Genomic DNA, 18,340 nt, shown 5'->3' on the forward strand with positions numbered 1-18,340 from the left:
CTGAGTTCAAGCAGTTCTCCTGACTCAGCCTCCAGAGTAGCTGCGACTACAGCCGTGTGCCACCATGCCTGCCTAGTTTTCTGTATTTTTATTAGAGACTGGCTTTCACCCTGTAAGCGAGGATGGTTTCAATCTCCTGACCTTGTGGTCCACTTGCTTAGGCCTCCCAAAGTGCTGGGAATACAGGGATAAACTAAAGAAACACAGCCCAGGTAGGAAACCTGTACACATTCCAACGGAATCTGGACAGAGATGCCTATTCTTGTTTCAGCTTAGGTGCAAACAAATGAAGAAATCTCTCAACACCGCAGTTTACTCTCCTCCGTCATTTGCGTTTAAGCATGTGTAGCAATAAAATCAGGCATTTTATATTACATGGAAAATTTTATTCCGGAAATGTTAAAACGGACATTACATCAAAGCAGAATAGTTTTCAATTCAGTTGGCACTAACAGTTGTAAAATTACTTGCAAAAAATAAGCTTTTAGCTTAATACCTCAAAAACATTCATGAAGGAAGTATCTCCCCTTCCTCCCCAAAACAACCTATTTCTTATAGTGATACTCAGGTAATAATGCAGAAACCACATATTGATTTGCCATTCAACAGCAATGTCTGGTATGCAATAATCATGATTTTTAGCAGCACCTTCAGTCTCCTTTTTCAGATCGCCTTCCCCCATCCTCTCCCTTAGGTGTCCCATCTCTTGAGCTCCCATGTGCTTCAGGAGAAGCACGGTTCATTCTCTCCACAGACGGTGGACACGTTGGTTCTTTTCTGCCACAATGCTCAGCATCAGTGGAAGAGAAATCACCATGGCTCCTTGAGTACTTCTCCCGACTTCTGCCATACCTATCTCGCGCATTGTTATCATCAGGGAAACTGCTTCCACCATAAGTCTTCCGAGGCCCCTGTGCAGGTGCTGCACCACGAGACGTCCCTGTGGGGTTAATAAAATTACGGAACTTATGTTAAAATACATGTAAACATTTTTACTGGCATCACTAAAGCATGAATCAGATAAAGTACTATTTGGAAACATTAGCATTCATCTGTCTTTATTGACAGGAGACTCTTTATTTCTGCATTGTTCACAAGGCTCTACTGAAAAGAGCCGTAAGAGCAGTATTTCCAAGTTCAAGGAATTTCATTCTGAACCGGCCCTCAATTAAAACTGAGGTTTTAAGCTTCGTACCGTTCTCTAAGCTTTCTACTGTTCAGAACGCTCAATATTTAAACATGTTGTACGTTTCCTTTATACTTTCTCGTTTAAAAACTCTGGTCTATTCAATATAATTCTGTAACTGGAAAATCAAACGTGGAGTCTTACTATGTATCTGATATGACGCTCTGTTAGAACTGCTACTACGACGTTCAAAATGATCTCTACCACCATGCCTTCCGTGGCCATCATGATCACTAGATTAAACAAAAAAAGTTTGACACTGTCAGAATGAACAATTTAAGACATCTATTGGACAAAACCGAAAAATGTTATAATACCTGTATCCTCTAGTGGAACCTTTATCCTGTCTAGAAGGAGCGTGATCACGGTATGCATTGTGTCTACTCATCGAAGCATATTCCATGGTGTCTCGGAAACTTGGATTATTTCTGATTGCAAAAGTTGAAGAACAAATTTTAAGTTGTCAACTTCTAGTATCAAAAACACAACTTATCTACAGGTTAAATACAATAAAGGCCAGACATATATAAAGGCCTAGTCACTTCTCCAAGTACAACATGCGAATACCCAAAAGACAGGTGGAACTGATACCCATAATTGGTTATTCTCAAAATGCATTTCAAAACCCAAGAGATATCGTATTTCAGCCATACTAAAATGGCTATACATTTTAAAATGCTAGGAACACCAAGACTGTCAGAGAATGCAGATAAACTGGAATCCTGATACAATGCTTGCCGGAACGGAAAATGATGCTGCTACTACGGAGAAATGTGGTGGGGCCTCAAAACAAAAAAATTAACATCAGACCAAGAATTATCCCTCGTACATACCCAGCACTGAGTAAGTGTACTAAGACAAACGTGTGTATAAAAGTAGTGTGGAGGAAACACACAAACAAAAGAATGGCTTAACAGCCTGTGAAACAAGGGAAGTGCTATGATGTGAATGAAAGTTCAGGACATGAGGCAGAAAGAAAAGAGATACCAAAGTCGAGTCGTGTTTGAGCCCAATACCATGAAGCAGGCAGAACAGGTCAGTTCACGAACAAAACAGACTGGAGTTTTTTAGCAGCTGAGGGAAAACAGAAGATGAAAGGGACTGCTTAACTGGCAAGGGAGTTGCAGTGCGGAGTGATGAAGAGGTTCTGGAACTAGAGGGAGGTGGCTGTCGCACAACACAGCATGTAATAAATGCCACTTAATGGTTTACCTAAAAGTGTTCAATTTCCTTACGTGAATTTCATCACTAAAACCACAACACACTAGTTTTTCATTTTTCTGTTACCTAGTCTTAGTTGCATAACCATCATCTTTTCCTGACACACGGTCACGTCTCCAGGAAGAGACTGACATTCCGCGTGAAGGGCCTCCTCCGTAAAACTCTCTTCCACGTGATGGGGGACCTGCAAATTTAACATGATTAAACGTTACGGAAACAGCAGAGAACCTGAAACACTATTACCTGTTCACTGAGACAACTGTTATATTTCTTCAAGGAATCAATTCTTCTTTCCCTAAGTCGCCAGAAATGCATGACATCATGAATACTTTTTACGGCTCTGAATTATCCCTTGATTCCTACAAGGCCAGTTCTTACAAACTTAAGCCACACGCTAATACTTGGGTAGAGGTTCACTTTCTATGGCTTATAACTATTAGTTATCATTTTCCTTCTCATATGAATCGCCCACGTCTATTAATGACACAGGCAAAACACGTAAAACCATCAACGTCTTCGCTGATTGTAAACATTCCACGTTCGTGCTTTCTCGGCTCAAGAAAGGAAATTTACCCATGTTGTTCAGTGCATCTCACTCACACACATACTGCAACCCTCGAATGGCTGCATGCTATGATTCCAACTGAATGCTCTCCTTGGTCTCTACGTGGTTGCCCCTATCTTAAAGGTGGAAAAACTAAAATGTACTACTGCAGTTTCGTAAAACTCTCTAAGCCTTCTACTGTTCAAAACTCTCGGTGTTTAAACATGTTATATTTTTCCTTTATCCTTTCCCTTTTACAGACTCAGGTCTATTCAATATGATTCTGTAATTGAAAAATCAAACGTGGAGACTTACTATATGTCTGATATGACGCTCCGTTAGGACTGCTACCAGGACGTTCAAAATGATCTCTACCACCATGCCTTCCGTAGCCATCATGACCACTAAATTAAAAAAAAAAAAAAAAAAGATTGACACTGTCAGAATGAAAAATTTAAGAAATCTGTTGGACAAAAGCGAAAAATGTTATAATACCTATATCCTCTGGTGGGACCTTTATCCTGTCTAGAACGAGCGTGATCACGGTATGCACGGTGTCTGCGAATCGAAGCATATTCCTTGGTGTCTCGGAAACTTGGATTACTTCTGATTGCATAAGTTGAAGAAACAAATTTTAAGTTGTCAGCTTCTAGTATCAAAAACATAACTTATTTGCAGCTTAAATGAAATAAAGGCCAGACATATACAAAGGCCTGGGCACTTCTCTAAATGCAACATGGAAATACCCAAAAGACAGGTGGAACTGACACTCATCAATAGTTATTGAGAAAATTCACTTGAAATTCCAAGTATGAGATCATATTTCAGCCATACTAAAATGGCTATACATTTCAAAATGCTCGGAACACCAAGACTGTGAGCGAATGCGGATAAACTGGAATCCTGATACAATGCTTGCCGGAACGGAAAATGATGCAGCTACTACGGAGTGCATCAGTGGTGGGGCCTCAAAACAGAAAAGATTAACAGTAGACCAAGAATTATCACTGGTACATACCCGGCACTGAGTAAGTGTACTCAAACAAACGTTTGCATAAGAATAGTGTGGCGGAAACACGCAAACAAAAGAATGGGTTAACAGCTTGTGAAACAACTGAAGTGCTATGTATGATGTGAATGAAACTTCAGGACATGAGGCAGAAAGAAAACAGATACAAAAGTCGAGTCGTGTTTCAGCCCATGACCACGAAGCAGGCAGAACACGTCAGTTCACAAACAAAACAGACTGGAGTTTATTAGCAGCTGAGGGAAAACAGAAGATGACAGGGACTGCTTAACTGGCAAGGGAGTTGCAGTGCGGAGCGATGAAGAGGTTTTGGAACTAGACGGAGGTGGTTGTTGCACAACACAGCATGTAAACCACTCGACGGTTTACCTTAAAATGTTCAATTTCCTTACGTGAATTTCATCACTAAAACCGCAACAGACTAGTTTTTCATTTTTCCTTTACCTATTCTTAGTTGCATAACCACCATGTTTTGGTGACATACGGTCACGTCTCCAGGAAGAGACTGACATTCCGTGTGAAGGACCTCGGTAATTCCCTCTTCCACGTGATGGGGAACCTGCAAATTTAACATGATTAAATGTCATGTAACCAGCACAAAACCTGAAACACTGTTACTTGGTTTCTATGACAACTGTTACAAGATATTTCTCCAATGACTCAGTTCTTCTTTCTCTAGGTCGCCAGAAATTCATGACACCATGAATACCTTCTTACGGCTGTGAATTATCTCTTCATTCCTGCAAGGCCAGTTCTTACACACTTAAGCCCTACACTAATACTGAGGTAAAGATTCACTTTCAATGGCTTATAACCCTTAGTTATTATTTTCCTTCTCACACGAATCGCCTACGTCTAGTAATGACACAGGCAAAACCTGTAAAACCATCAAAGTCTTCGCTGATTGTAAAGTTTCCACGTTTGTGCTTTCTCGGCTCAAGAAAGGAAACTTACCCATGTTGGTCAGTGTATCTCACTCGCACAAACACTGCAACCCTCGAATGGCTGCATGGTATGATTCCACCTAAGTGTTCTCCTTGCTGTCTAAGTGACTGTCCCCATCATAGAGGTTGAAAAATTAAAATGTACTAGTGCAGGTTTTCTAATGATGGCCAAGAATTCTTCTCCTGGCAATAAGCAGTACTATTACAGTGCTAATTACATCATTATGCTGCTCTCAAAATAGAAAAAGCCTCTTTAATATACTCTTCATGTGCAGATTCTTAGAGGTCAGCCTTCTACCTATGATGTGTCCGGTGGCTAAAGTTTTAAAGAAAATGTGCTGACTTGTGCATGTTGAGGTCGGCAGATACCTAACTTCACTGATCCTCCACTACAAAAGATAAAGTTGAAAATGCAATGTTTTCATTTTCTCCATATTATCATGGAGGGCTAAGAGTAAGAATTTTAATGTGTTCTGCCTAAAATTCTCTGCTGAGAGCTGTTACTTTGCTTAATGAGTTCTTTGCTGAGAGCTGTTACTTTATTGTCTGGTTTTCTTCTGTTCGCTCTGAAAACTTACACTTCTCCTTCGCACAACTATTACTTCTATTCAACCCTACTGCTTGCCTCACGTTGCTTAGTTCGGAAATCTCCCCTCAAACAACTTCAAGTCCTACACTAAGTATCTTGTGTTAATGTTTAAACATCCCTGTACCGTCTTAATTGACAGCCCTTCCTATATTTCACAACTCTGCATTTCTGTGACATCCACATAGCTCAAAATGTCGGACGTGCTCTTGTCCAACATGCATGTCTGAGGATGCTCTTAGCATCCTAAAAACCGGTCAGAATGCCTCTCACATAAGCATTGCTGGGGTCTCAGAATCTGGATGGCCAGGCACAATGGCTCACAGCGTGGGCCAGTGTGGGAGACTGAGGCAAGTCGACTGCTTGAGCTCAGGGATTTAATGTCAACTAGGACAAGGTAGTGAGATCCTGTCTCTACCAAAATATGTATTTAAAAAACAATTTCATAGGTGTGCTGGTGCATGCCACTAGCTGCAGCAACAGCAGGCAGCTTATGGAGAGTAACCGCTTGAGACCCAGAATGTGAGGCATCAATGAGCCATCATCTGGCCAGTGCACTCTGGCCTGGTGAAGGCAGTACTTCAACCCAACAAAGAAACTGAACATACAATTTGGACATCGGAACACCAGTGGTCCAATGCAAAGGAACCTAGGAAATGGAAGAATTGATAGAATTAAGAAGATGACCTCAAAGTATACTACCAGGAACTTCAAGAAAAATTAAAAGGCATTCTCTAGCGAATACAGCGTTAAAAGGAGTGTTGCCCTCACTGTAATCCCTTTTTTATGTGACATTTGAAGCTCAAGTGTTTCTTCACCATAAAGCTGTAACTTAGGCAGTGAGATGGAAAGTGTTATATCAAAGTGTTCAAACAGTAAATATGCCAATGTATGTGTCACATCTGTTTTGTTTCTCGAACTTTAAGTTAAGCCTTCAGTTCAAAGGGCTCATTTTCAGTCATACAAAAATGACGGAATTCCATCAGGTGGCATTTACCTCGACCTCCCATCCCACTATTGCTTCTAGCCACAGTAAAAGGAGCAGATCTTTTAGGATGAGGACCTCCGCTCGCTGAAGATGGACGGCTCTCGACTGGAAAAGTTCCCCTGAAAGAACTCACGTTGAGATCACGAGTGGATTCACCACCATCTGTATTTCAAAGAAAATCTTGTCAGTTCAGTAACACCAACATTTCTTAAATGGCTGAGCAGGAGATACTTCTAAATCTTCCCTACGTATTGTAATCTTAAACATTCACGTTGGTCTATGCTAAGGAATGTAGAATTGGTATACCAAATCAGTGCAGTTTCAAAATATCAAAATCCATTTAAACATCTATAAAATAAACACTCAAGGAACACTGTATATTGGTGTGAGAAAGACAAGTGGGATAAGTGGAGAGGGAGCTCACAGCAGAAGCCTATTGCCTAAATACAAAAATATAATCAAACAAAAAAAAAGTTAGGAGATCAACGATAAATTACTGTTCATATCCTTCTGATATTATGAAACCATTTTCAAATCATATAATAAACATAAACCTAACTACACTCAAGGAATCTCAGTTATATATACAACGATACAGTGACACCTCAGAAAGATATGTCATCTGCAAATTTATGAACGTAACACAGAATTCTTATAGTTCTTTATAACATACCACTTTTACTCTTAGCCCATGATCAGTTTTAATAATCTTTAAGAATCACGTATTAAATAATAATATTCTTTTACGTATCTACAAACAAGTGTGAGGCATATTCCAATTCCTTGGTGGTGTCACATGTAAAAATATACACGTTCTCATGCATGCACAGTATTAATAATCTTCACCCTCGAGATTAATTGCAATCAAAAATGACAAAAAGACCTGCCTCTTAAAATGAAGTGAACACCGCAGTTTCAAATTTAGAAAATATCTCTCCCATATATTACATGGCTAGCAATTAAAATTCCAAACTAAATATTAGATCTTTGATGGTTGGTTAATTGATAAAACAAGTTAACCAACAGGTATTTTCTCAATACATGGTTTCTTTTTCTAAGTAAAAATTAAGCCCTCTGTCCTACTGAGTAAACCAATCTTAAATACCATTTTCAGAAGCTCTTCCTCCAGCAAAGAAAGACACATACGTATCTGTGAAGCCACGGTTTCTGGCATTTCTGAGTCACAGAATCATTTGAGACGTTGCAGTTCTATACTCCATGAATGGAAAATGCTTTATGGCAGGCCTATTTACACATTCTCCGTATCAAAACCGAAACGGTTCTGTATTGTGTACATGTTTACACACACACACGCGCGCGCGCGCACGCACACTCACACACACAAACAAATATTGTTAAGTAAGTCCTCTACTGCGCAGTTACTAATGTCCCATTGGAAGGGCTTCTAGGTTTCATGGTATTTGGATAACACAACCCACATGAAATTCTGAGACCCAAAATAAGAAACTCTAAAGTACAACTAATGGAAACGTGTTGAGTGGAAAATCTGTGGAGAACATGTAATCAAGATTCATAAACTCCATTCAATTTGAAACGTGTCTTACTTCGATGCAAAGTAATTCGGAGTTTAGAACCAGTTTCAGATATTAGTTTAATCATTCCACTTTTAGTATTCATCAATAATGTTGCTCATTAACAGTTAGTTTTCTGTTCATAAAGGATATAAATAAATTTCAGAAATTTCCACGTTTTCAAGCTTTTTGTCTTTCAGTCCTGTGCTTCCGACTTTATATTTTATAACGTTACCCAAGCGTTCTCCACGTGAGGGATGCCGACGTCTCGTCTGTCCTCTACTTCCACTTGCAGATCTCTGCTCTCCTGTGGGTCTCCTCTTTCTTGAAAAACGCAGTGTTCCCTGCCTGCCACCACTTTGAAAAAACGGTTCCTTGGCTTGTTCTACTTTCATTGTTTTTCCATCCACAAACTGAAAGGATTAAGTATACCATCAGCAACAGTGCCACATTTGAACTAATCATATTTTACAGACGTTTTTACATCAACTGTATTAACATTCTAGATGTCGTCTCCTAAACAAACACAAACTTTCTTTTTCCTGAAATGCCCACATTGCGAACACTGCAAAACCTGCAACAATCACTGGGACCATGCATTCTGTTAAGAAATGAACACCAATTCCATTATTCGATTCCCTCGAAAAGGCCTCCGCTACTAAAAACTGCACCTAGAAAAGTTAAACCATGACAAATTGTACGGGACAATGTCGCCCATCTCTTCTTCACAATACAGAATCTCTTTCACCTTTGCACTCACATCACATATTTAAAAGCCTCGGTGTCTGGAGCCCATACGAAAGGATGTGTCATTTGAAAACATAAGGTTATTTATTCAAAGTGATCAGTCACATTATACATTATGAATACTTTCTTGATCCTGCTGCTGTCAATCACACAAAATGTCCCAATATGATTTACAGTTCTGTATCTACTCTAGTTCTTTCTCAATAAACGTGATCCCTGTTTAGTCTCATTCATATTTTCTGCCTTACTCATTTCTTACTTTGCCTAGAGGTGTCCTTAAAACAAGACCCTTAATGTAGTACTTCATGCTATTTCTGAGAAATGGTTTACTGTCCTAATTAAATTCACAAAAACTTTCTTCAGTTCCATCTTTTCTGTAGGCCCAAGTAATGTTTGACCGAGTTCTGCTAATAACTCTATTTGAACGTTACATGGCTTTTGTTATTTGGGAAAAGATCTTAAACTCCGTCCAAGACTTGCTGCATCCAAATCAGCAGTTCTTCCTATCTTGAGACATCTTGTGTTATTTCTCGGCCCAGAATAATTTCCCCAGTTTTGCGCATGGTTGCTTCCTTCCCAGTGTTCCAAGTCAGACACAATTTCTTAAACTGCAAGCTCCCTGTGAAAACTCTATAGGATCTTCTTTATTTCCCTTCTCAACGTTTGTCTGCATATGACATTTATATTAACTTTTCCATTATAAAATATGTGAGACAGGTAATTTGGAAAAGATATCTACACAGATGAACTCTGCTTGAGCACGAAACCTGGGGGGAAATACCAAAATATTACGATACCTAGGTCAAAACTGTCCCCATACCAAGCATGAAACCACGAACCGAAGCAACTATCAGGTTGTACCACACCTTAAAATATGAGAGGATATGGGTGAATAAAGATAAGTTAGTGATCAAGTGATTAATACCTAATACAGTGAGCACAAAATTTCTGTAACAGACACTGAGGGAGAACACAGGAAACCTAACTTGTTCTTAAAGGATAAACTGCCATTTGCGCAACATTTACGTGGAAGAGTAATACTCAAGAGGTCCAGGAAAACATACTGGGAATGGCATCCATATAGCAGGAACTAAAAACCGATTGGGATAACGTTGTAAAATAAAAAAGCTCCAGGGCATCTCCAAGGGAATGATCCTGAATGCAACGTAAAGGAATTCAGTAGGTAAGAGACTTGCATAAAAGTTTAAAGCTGTAACAAATACAGAGTCCCTAGAATTTAAGACTCCACAGGACGTGATGCACTGTTCGGACCGAAGCAAGTGCTGGAACACACTGGAAGAGTTAGCAACAAGGTATGCATGTTACCTAGTGACGAGGTATGCATGTCACCCCGGTTACAGAAGGAAAAAAAAAAAAGTTCTCAGGAGAAGGGCGCAAGGATGGGCAAACATGTCAGTTGCTTGTTGTGTTATCCGGCTTCAATGTTCTCGCATTATTTTCTATTTTCAAGTACCTAACACTTCCTTAAATGTAACGGTCTTGTTTAAATGAACTTTCTCAAGAATGTATTTTCAGAAAATGGCAGAGAATCGTTACTTCTTGTGAGAGTCTGTCTAGACGTCGATCTACAAAAGACTTATATTTTCTACGTCTGTCTAGATGTCGATCCACCGTTTCTCTGTGCTATAGACGTTTCCCTACGAGTTGGACGTGTGATTCCTTTAGCAGCCATTTAATAAACTTGACTGATGTTTCTTATTTTCGTCAGAGTTCCTTCTAAGTTTTAAAGCTGTTCAAAAGCTTTCAAACCCTATTTACACTCAGACTGAAATAAAAACATAGAAACTGGATTACCATAACGCAATTTATATAATGTTCCTTCCAATATCCTTCCAACTACACTTGCATTGATATGTCCAAGAAAGAGGATAGCTAATCCATTTCCATTCATACGTCATTATATTATTTTCAAAGTGTACTGGTACTGAAAAGACCTAGATATGCTGTTAATTGAAGAACAGGCTTAGAATAGCACTAATAAGGGAAACTTACCTTTCCATTCCACTCGCTGGCAGCAAGTTCAGCATCTGCAGGGTTCTCAAAAGTAATGAACCCGAAGCCTCTGCACTTCATGCTTCCATCTTTCTTCAAGAGAACTAAAATATATGAAAACCTTTTCATTTATAGAATGGACCTACTACGATAGTACTAACTATCTGAATGTTACATCAAGAAACAAGAAAATTCCAATTCACATCCTTCCTGTGATTCTTCACACTGAGTCACCCCTATCAACAGCCTATTTTCTTCCATTTTCCTAACTGACTCCATCTTAGCTGTGAGCCTGACATGCTCCATTTAGCTTCTCCCTCCCTGCCTCGGCCCCCTAGAGGTGCATTCCTAGGTCACACTGCATTCAAAGCTACTCCCAGTACCTGTAACCACTGTAACCACATCCTGTTTGGCAAGTCTACCTGCTACTCTCAATACCCTCCTCGGGGTTTGAGCCTATGAAAAGTTCCCCCTGCTACCTCCTCCATGCTTGGATGCAAATACCCTTAGCAACCAACCATCCTGGGAACCTCCTGCCCCCTGGGTACCAGGTTCCTTATCTAACTTGCTTGTTCTGCGTCTGTAAAATTCTGCTTCAGCTAGGCTCCACCTCCCCTACCTAACGCAAGGTATAAAGGGAAATCAAGCCCCTTCGTCTGGCCTGAGAGATTATCAGGGTGAGCTGTCTCTCAGACAAATAATGGGCTCTTAATTTGGAACTCAGAGTCTCCTTCTCCTTCTCCCTCCTCATCCTCCCCCTCCCCCTCCCCCTCCTCCTCCTTCTTCTTCTTCTTCTTCTTCTTTTTGAGACTGAGTGTCTCTCCTTACACAGGCCGAAGTGCAATGGCCCCATCTGGGCTCACCACAACCTCCCCCTCCTGGGTTCAGGCAATTCCACTGCCTCAGCCTCCTGAGTAGCTGGGATTACAGACATGTGCCACCGTGCCCAGCTAATTTTTGTATTTTTAGTAGAGACGGGGTTTCACCGTGTTGACTAGGATGGTCTCGATCTCTTGACCTCGTGATCCACCCGCCTCGGCCTCCCAAAGTGCTGGGATTACAGGCGTGAGCCACCGCGCCCCACTGGCCGTACTATGCAGGTGAACTTTACCACAGACCCTTCACCTGCTGCCATGAGAATATCCTGAATACCGAATAGAAACTTCAAAACAAGAGCTTAAAAACAAACAGAAAATTATGTAAACAATTACAGATATTAAGTATATGTTTACTTTGGGGACAAAACCTGTATGTTGGTTTTAAGTGTTACCTTCAGAAACAGGACCATGTCTCTCAAATACTGCTTTTAGCGTCTCTTCCGTGGCTTCTCTAGTGAGCCCACCAACGAACAGCTGGCCAAGGCAACCTGCTTCCATAATTTTGCTGTAAATGGTAAAAAAATAAATCTATATTTAGATAACAATAACAAGGTGAAAATATTAAATATTTTTACATCCTGTGTTGAAAACTGATGTGAAATTCCCTTAACGGGGCTGTCCTATTTTAATGTATCTTACTTCCTATACCGGTAACATAAAGAGCACAAGGGGGAATGGCTTCATGGCTTAATGGTACATTTCACTGCATACCTGAGAAAATCTCTTTAGTAAAACCAGAAAAGGGAAGCTATTCTAATTTTACAAAGTGGAAATACACAGGATTCCCCAATTTAAATAGTTTTCGTTGAAAATTGTAGCTTTTATGAAGTACAATCGTTGTAAAGAGGTAAGATTCCTGATGCCAATGTGCACTGCTCCCTGCAGCCTCCTCTGGCCAGCCTCAAGTGATCCTGTCACATGTCAGCTTCCCAAGTAGCTGGGACTACAGTGGCCTGCTACCAGAGGTGGGGTGTGCGTGTGTGCGTGTGTGTTTTCAACATAGATCCAGGTGGCCCCATGTAGCTAACAGAGCTGTGTAGGTGTGTTTGTGTGTGTATGTGTGCAGGGGTGTGTGCAGGGATGTGTGTGTGTGTGTGTGTGTGTGTGTGCACGCGCGCGCGTGTGTGTCTTTAAATAGACCCAGGTTGTCCCATGCTGACCACCTTTGAATCTTCTGGGCTCAAGTGATATGCCAGCAAGAAGCTACCAAGGTGATGGTTTCTTTAAGGGGGAACTGCCACAGGAAACCACCTGATATCTTGATAAATGATTTAATGACACGCTTAACCTACATGCTTTCTTCGGGGAGAACATTTTAAATATTGTACAATCTTTTGGTGATTGGAAATATACACGAGATCGGGTATCTACAAACTCTGGCTTTCTGCCATAAATATCTTTGGCCTTTCAGGGACCGGGCTGCAAATTAAGGGGTGAAGCACTCTAAGTCTCTGAGCCCCGCCTCCGTGAGGTCGGCAGAGGCTAGGAGCAGTACTCTGGCCGGGAGTACTGCTCCACTTTTACAAAGTGGAAATACACAGGATTCCCCAATTTAAATAGTTTGTAAAAAGGCACGCGAGAAATCTCAGTGGCCATCTCCTTATGAGAAGGTAGCATCTGAGAATGACGTGAGGTGCCACAGCTGCATGACACCATCCACCCTATCACCATGCTGTCACACACTGCACTCCATTCCACCCCGCTGCCGCCAAAACTGCCCCATCACGCCGTTCTGAGCAGAAGCCCCGCCGCACCCCGTGCCCCTTGGCAAGCGGCCGACTCTCCGCTCGGCAGCATGTCCACTCGCCGCCTTCTTCCCCCTACCAACCCCTCGTCTGTGAAAAAGCTGCCTTCCTCCAAACCGGTCCCTGGTGCCTGAATGGCAACAGGTTATAGGACCCCCGTTATGTTACTCAGGCTACTCTCCAACTCGTGACCTCGTCATTCTTACATCTTCACTTCCGAAAATGTTGGGATTACAGGAGTAGGTCAGTTTGCCAGGTTAATACAAAACCTTAAGCACATCTCTTTGTTTCCGTTTTCGGCTATCTACCGCCATTTATCTCCCTTACAAACACGTCTTCCATTTAAATTACTTACGGTAGCAGAGATACATGAAAAGCCTTTCAAATACTGTCATCGATTACACGTTTAAAAGAGGCAAATTTAAACTGATTATTCATGGTTCCAGACTTGTACATACCCGAGAGTAATGCAATTTATGTGAAAATTTGCTAAGTCCTGTGAAGAAAATCAGAAATTTGCAATGTGCTAGGTAAAAGTACAGGTTGTTTGTTTGTTTGTTTTTCTGATCACAGTGCTTAAGTACACTGCCTGTGCATTTGACTTATGACCGCATTCACAGAGAATAACCGTTTCCATAAAAAGTGCACGGGACAACAATGGCGCCCGAGGTCCGTCTCCCACACCTTGCCCCCACATCGGACTTGTCCAACCGTAAAGGGAAGAATCCTCAAGAAACATCAATGAGTTTAACCAACATGAGTTTCTCACGAGCACTAAGGACGACCCCCTCTCTACCGTCTCCTCCCATATTTCAACACCCACACACTGAAAACCACAGCAGCCCCTTTCACTGAAGACGTCCGAACACCTCGCTGCGTTTGTATTCTTGCCGAGAGACCAACCTGAGCGGAGAAACAAAACCACAGGTGCTTCTCAGTAGGACAAACAGCCTCTGGGTCACCGGGCCCTCAGGGTGCTGGCACCTGGCTCTGGAACGCCTCTAGCCCCGCTGCCGTGTGAGACGCCTGGAACCGGACTGCGCGGGAAAGAGCCCCCGGCAGCCCAGCGGAAGAAGCGGAAACTGCGCCTCTCCGCAGCAGCCAATCAGTGCGACGGTGGGTGGGACGCGGTGGGGCGCGGTGGGGCGGGGCGGGGCCGCATCCGGGTGTCCTGCAGCTCCACCCTCCTCGGGCAAGCCACGTGTGACGAGCTGTCAGAGTTTCCGCCCAGTGGCGCTGGGTTCACGCGCAGGCCTGGCGGGCAGGGAGCCCTTTGGAATTGCGGGCATGGAAGTCCCACGGCCTAACTGCCATCATGAGTGTGGCAGGCCACTGACCCACAGCCAACACATGAAACATCTCACTTCATTAGGCAGGCCAGGCAGATGGTACTGAATGTTGCAATTCCAGAGGAGAGGGGGAGGGACCAGCGCGGGCTGCCGGGGCAAGGGCGGCAGCGGAGCAGGCTTGGGGGAAGTGGGGCGGGGCAGGCCCCTGGGAGGAAAGCCGCCTGGAACCTCGTTGGGGTGGAGTTTGTCTGCACCCCTGGCAGGTCTAGGCGAGTGCCATGCTTCCTCCCTAAGGATGCTGGACTCCTGGAAGCATTCCGCTCGTGCTGGGTCCTAAGCACACCTGAGGCCAGCTGCCAGGGTCACCCATGGATGCACTGTGTACACACTGTGGCATGCAAGATACTGCATTACCGACCCAGAGGTTCCCGCCAGCGGGCAACAGCAGCGTGCACTTCTGCCATCAGGGCTTTGCAAGTCCAGGGCCTGGCCCTGTGTACTCTGGGCTGCTGGGCATAGCTGATCCCGCTGTGGCCCAGGACCCCGAGGTGCGTGCGTGGGACTGCAGCCCAGTGGGGCCTCCCAGGTGCCCTGGGTCCACGTAGATTTAGCAATGGTTTCTCAGTCCATGTGTTTTTCAAGGACTGCTCCCCACAGTGTAGGGGTTCCCTGGCGTGTGTCCAGCAGCAGAGGCAGGTGTCTTTGGGATGCCAGAGGAGGCCATTGTGTTCAGCCTGCAGGTATGGGAGGGTGACTAGTGTACAGAGTCAGGGGGCGGCCTTGTGGTGGGAGGTGCTGCTGGCGGTGGACGACGTAATGGCGGTAGTGGATGTGGTGGCTGTCAAAGGCGGAGGCTGACATGCGGCAGCAGGAGGGCCAGTGGGCACAGCATGGCCCCGGCCCCAGCACTCCTGGGCCAGATGCAAACTCGCTGAAGCCACTTGACTTGAAGATGTGCTCTGGGGATTTTGGACCAGAGCAGTCTCCTTGCAACTGCCCATGTGGGATGGCTGGCAGCAGAGGGTGAGCTCAGGCTTCCCAAGGCAGGCTTTGGTGGGGCCAGGCCAAAGGTGCAAGAGTTCCGGGTTGGGGGGCGGCGGGGGGGGAACCAGAGGGGGGCCATTGCTAGAGTCCGGTAGGTAGGATGGCAGCTTGTTTTTGCCCGCCTGAGAGCACAGGGTAGGGACGGGGAGCCAAGCTCATCCCTAACAAGGGGGAGTAGCCTCATCAGGAAGCCTTCACCCCCAGCCGAAAGTTCAAGGACACATTTCTCTGGCAAAGCCCCTGGAGGAAAGGAAGTCTGGTTGCCTATGGCAACCTCTCAACTACCCCTGCTCCCCATGCCTGTTTCCAGTATGCTCACCTCAGAAAGCCAAGGTAGTCCAGACTGTTCATGCTGCACGGGGCTGCTGTCCTCTGCAAGGCAGGCACCGGCACCCCGCACGCATTTTATTCCCTCCGGCACACTTTTTCTGTGCTGCACCTAAAGGGGTGCAGGCCCTGAACACGTGTGACCTCCGTTGCACTCCTCAGGGAGGCCGGGAGAACAGGACACTGCACGCCCGGACAGCAGCAACACCCGTGCAGCTCAGGAACCCTTAGGAAGCAGCTACCTCACACCAGGCCACCGCGCCCACTCACTTTTTCTGTGCCTGGCTGCCTGTTAGTATAGGCTTTCTCGGTCATGCTCCACCTGCCCCCAAGACCACCACAGCCACATCAGTGCCCCAACTCCGGACAGTGAGAGAGGACCACCACGAAAGGGTTCCAGGTCAGAGTTCTGGGGATAGCCCTGCCCTACACTCTTGGTGCTCCGGCAAAGTTGGAGCACCAACCTTGGACGCACCAACAAAACTTCTGTTTTGTGGCACGCCCAGCCAATCGTATGGAAGCTCCTTAACTCCAGGCAGATTGTGCAGCCCACCCAGATCCTGATGCTTCCCGCATCAGGAAGCACAATGAAGTCTTGCTTAGCTACATGATGCATTTGCAGGTCAGGCAATGGGGACTGGGTCTTGGTGAGGGCTCATGTGTCTGGGTCAGGGTGGGGTCCCCCTGAGGCCCCAGCATATGTCAGGGGAGAGCTGGGAAGGCGAAACACATGTGCCACCTCAGTCCAACTAGATGGTATGGTCCCTTTGAGTCTGTCCCCTTTCTCCTCAGCCATGCAGGCTGAGGAACTCAGACATCTCCAGTAATGGGCCACAGGATGAGGGGTTTTCTTCTCCTTACAGCCTTTACCTCCACAGTGAAGTGATCATTAAGGATTATCCTGTTGCACTTTCAGTAAGGAGTGCCTCCCGGCATGGTATAGGAGGTGGTATGTGGCAGGATATGCCTGGCATGGGCCATCCCGACTCCTCTTTCTCCAGGGTACAGGGTTTCTCATTCCACTGCAGTCCAGTGGTTCCGGGGTCATGGAGGTAAAGCCCCCAGCTGTAGGCGGAATACCGCCTACCTCAGCTTCGTCAGCTGGTTGGTGCACCATGACTGCCCAGGGTCGGGCAGGATTGCTGAGGTGGGGCCACTGTGGGGATCCTGGGAGAGGACCTTGCCGATTAATCCCAGGCCTCTGGAGAATTGGCTTCGAACCACGGCCCGATCTGTCCCCCAAAATTTCCCCAGTAGCCCAGATCATCAGCCAGGGCCTGTGTCTCAATCCACTGCAGTACCACCCAAGGGAGTTTGGCCATCTGAGATGGAACAGAAAAAAATGTCAGGTGAGCAGTCCAGGTCTCAGGGCGCATCTGAGGTCAGAAGTTTGAGACCAGGCTGACCAACACGGTGAAACCCCATCTCTACTACAGATAGAAAACTTAGCCGGCCGTAGTGGTGGGTGCCTGTAATCACAGCTACTTGGCAGGCTGAGGCAGGAGAATCGCTTGAACCAGGGAAGCAGAGGTTGCAGTGACATGAGATCCTGCCATTGTACTCCAGCCTGGGTGGCAGAGTGAGACTCCATCTCAAATATACAAACATATATATATAATATGTATAAAATATACTATATATAAAATATACTATATATTATATGTTAGTATATATATATATATACTAAATATATATATAATATATATAAAATATACTAAACAAATATATAATATATATAAAATATACTATATATAAAATATACTCAATATATAAAACATATGTATATATGTTTTAAATGTTGGGCAATGTTCACTGTTGCCAGCTAAATGCTATCCTTTTCCACAAAGAAAGCATCTTTTCCTGTCAATAGCAATATAATTTTTCAACATTGTGGTAGAGCACAGATAATGTGATGCCTATCATTTCAGCCAGTTTACAGTCCAAGTCACTGGTAATAAGTACCTTGAAATAATTATGCAACCATCATCACCATCGCCTTCCATCTTCCCAATCAGAAACTCCGTCCACAGTAAGCACCAATTTCCAGGCCGGGCAAGGAGGCTCAGGCCTGTAACCCCAGCAGATCAGGAGGTCAAGAGGTCAAGACCATTCTGGCCAACAGGTGAAACCCTGTCTCTACTAAAATGCGAAAATCAGCTGAGCGTGGTGGCACGCACCTGTAATTCCAAGCTACTCGTGAGGCTGAGGCAGAGAATTGCCAATTTCCAGGCCGGGAGACGGAGGCTGCACTGAGCCAAGATGGAGCCAC

At 44.3% G+C, this 18,340-nt stretch overlaps 1 protein-coding gene across 1 annotated transcript; it reads right to left on the reverse strand.

The window, feature by feature from the left end:
* Positions 1-350: 350 nt before the first annotated feature.
* On the reverse strand, positions 351-14,452 carry LOC118150925 (RNA-binding motif protein, Y chromosome, family 1 member B-like). The gene is made up of 12 exons (XM_078364536.1): positions 14,315-14,452; positions 12,059-12,171; positions 10,789-10,892; positions 8,264-8,441; positions 6,506-6,658; positions 4,423-4,537; positions 3,447-3,557; positions 3,267-3,355; positions 2,474-2,591; positions 1,504-1,614; positions 1,331-1,419; positions 351-940 (listed from the first exon to the last, which is right to left on the reverse strand). The coding sequence occupies exons 2-12, from the start codon at positions 12,162-12,164 to the stop codon at positions 651-653; spliced, it is 1,464 nt and encodes a 487-aa protein (XP_078220662.1). The 5' UTR covers positions 12,165-12,171; positions 14,315-14,452; the 3' UTR covers positions 351-650.
* Between the last annotated feature and the right edge of the window lie 3,888 nt (positions 14,453-18,340).

The sequence above is a fragment of the Callithrix jacchus genome, chromosome Y (genome assembly GCF_049354715.1).
Source record: "Callithrix jacchus isolate 240 chromosome Y, calJac240_pri, whole genome shotgun sequence".
Classification (NCBI taxonomy): Eukaryota; Metazoa; Chordata; class Mammalia; order Primates; family Cebidae; genus Callithrix; species Callithrix jacchus.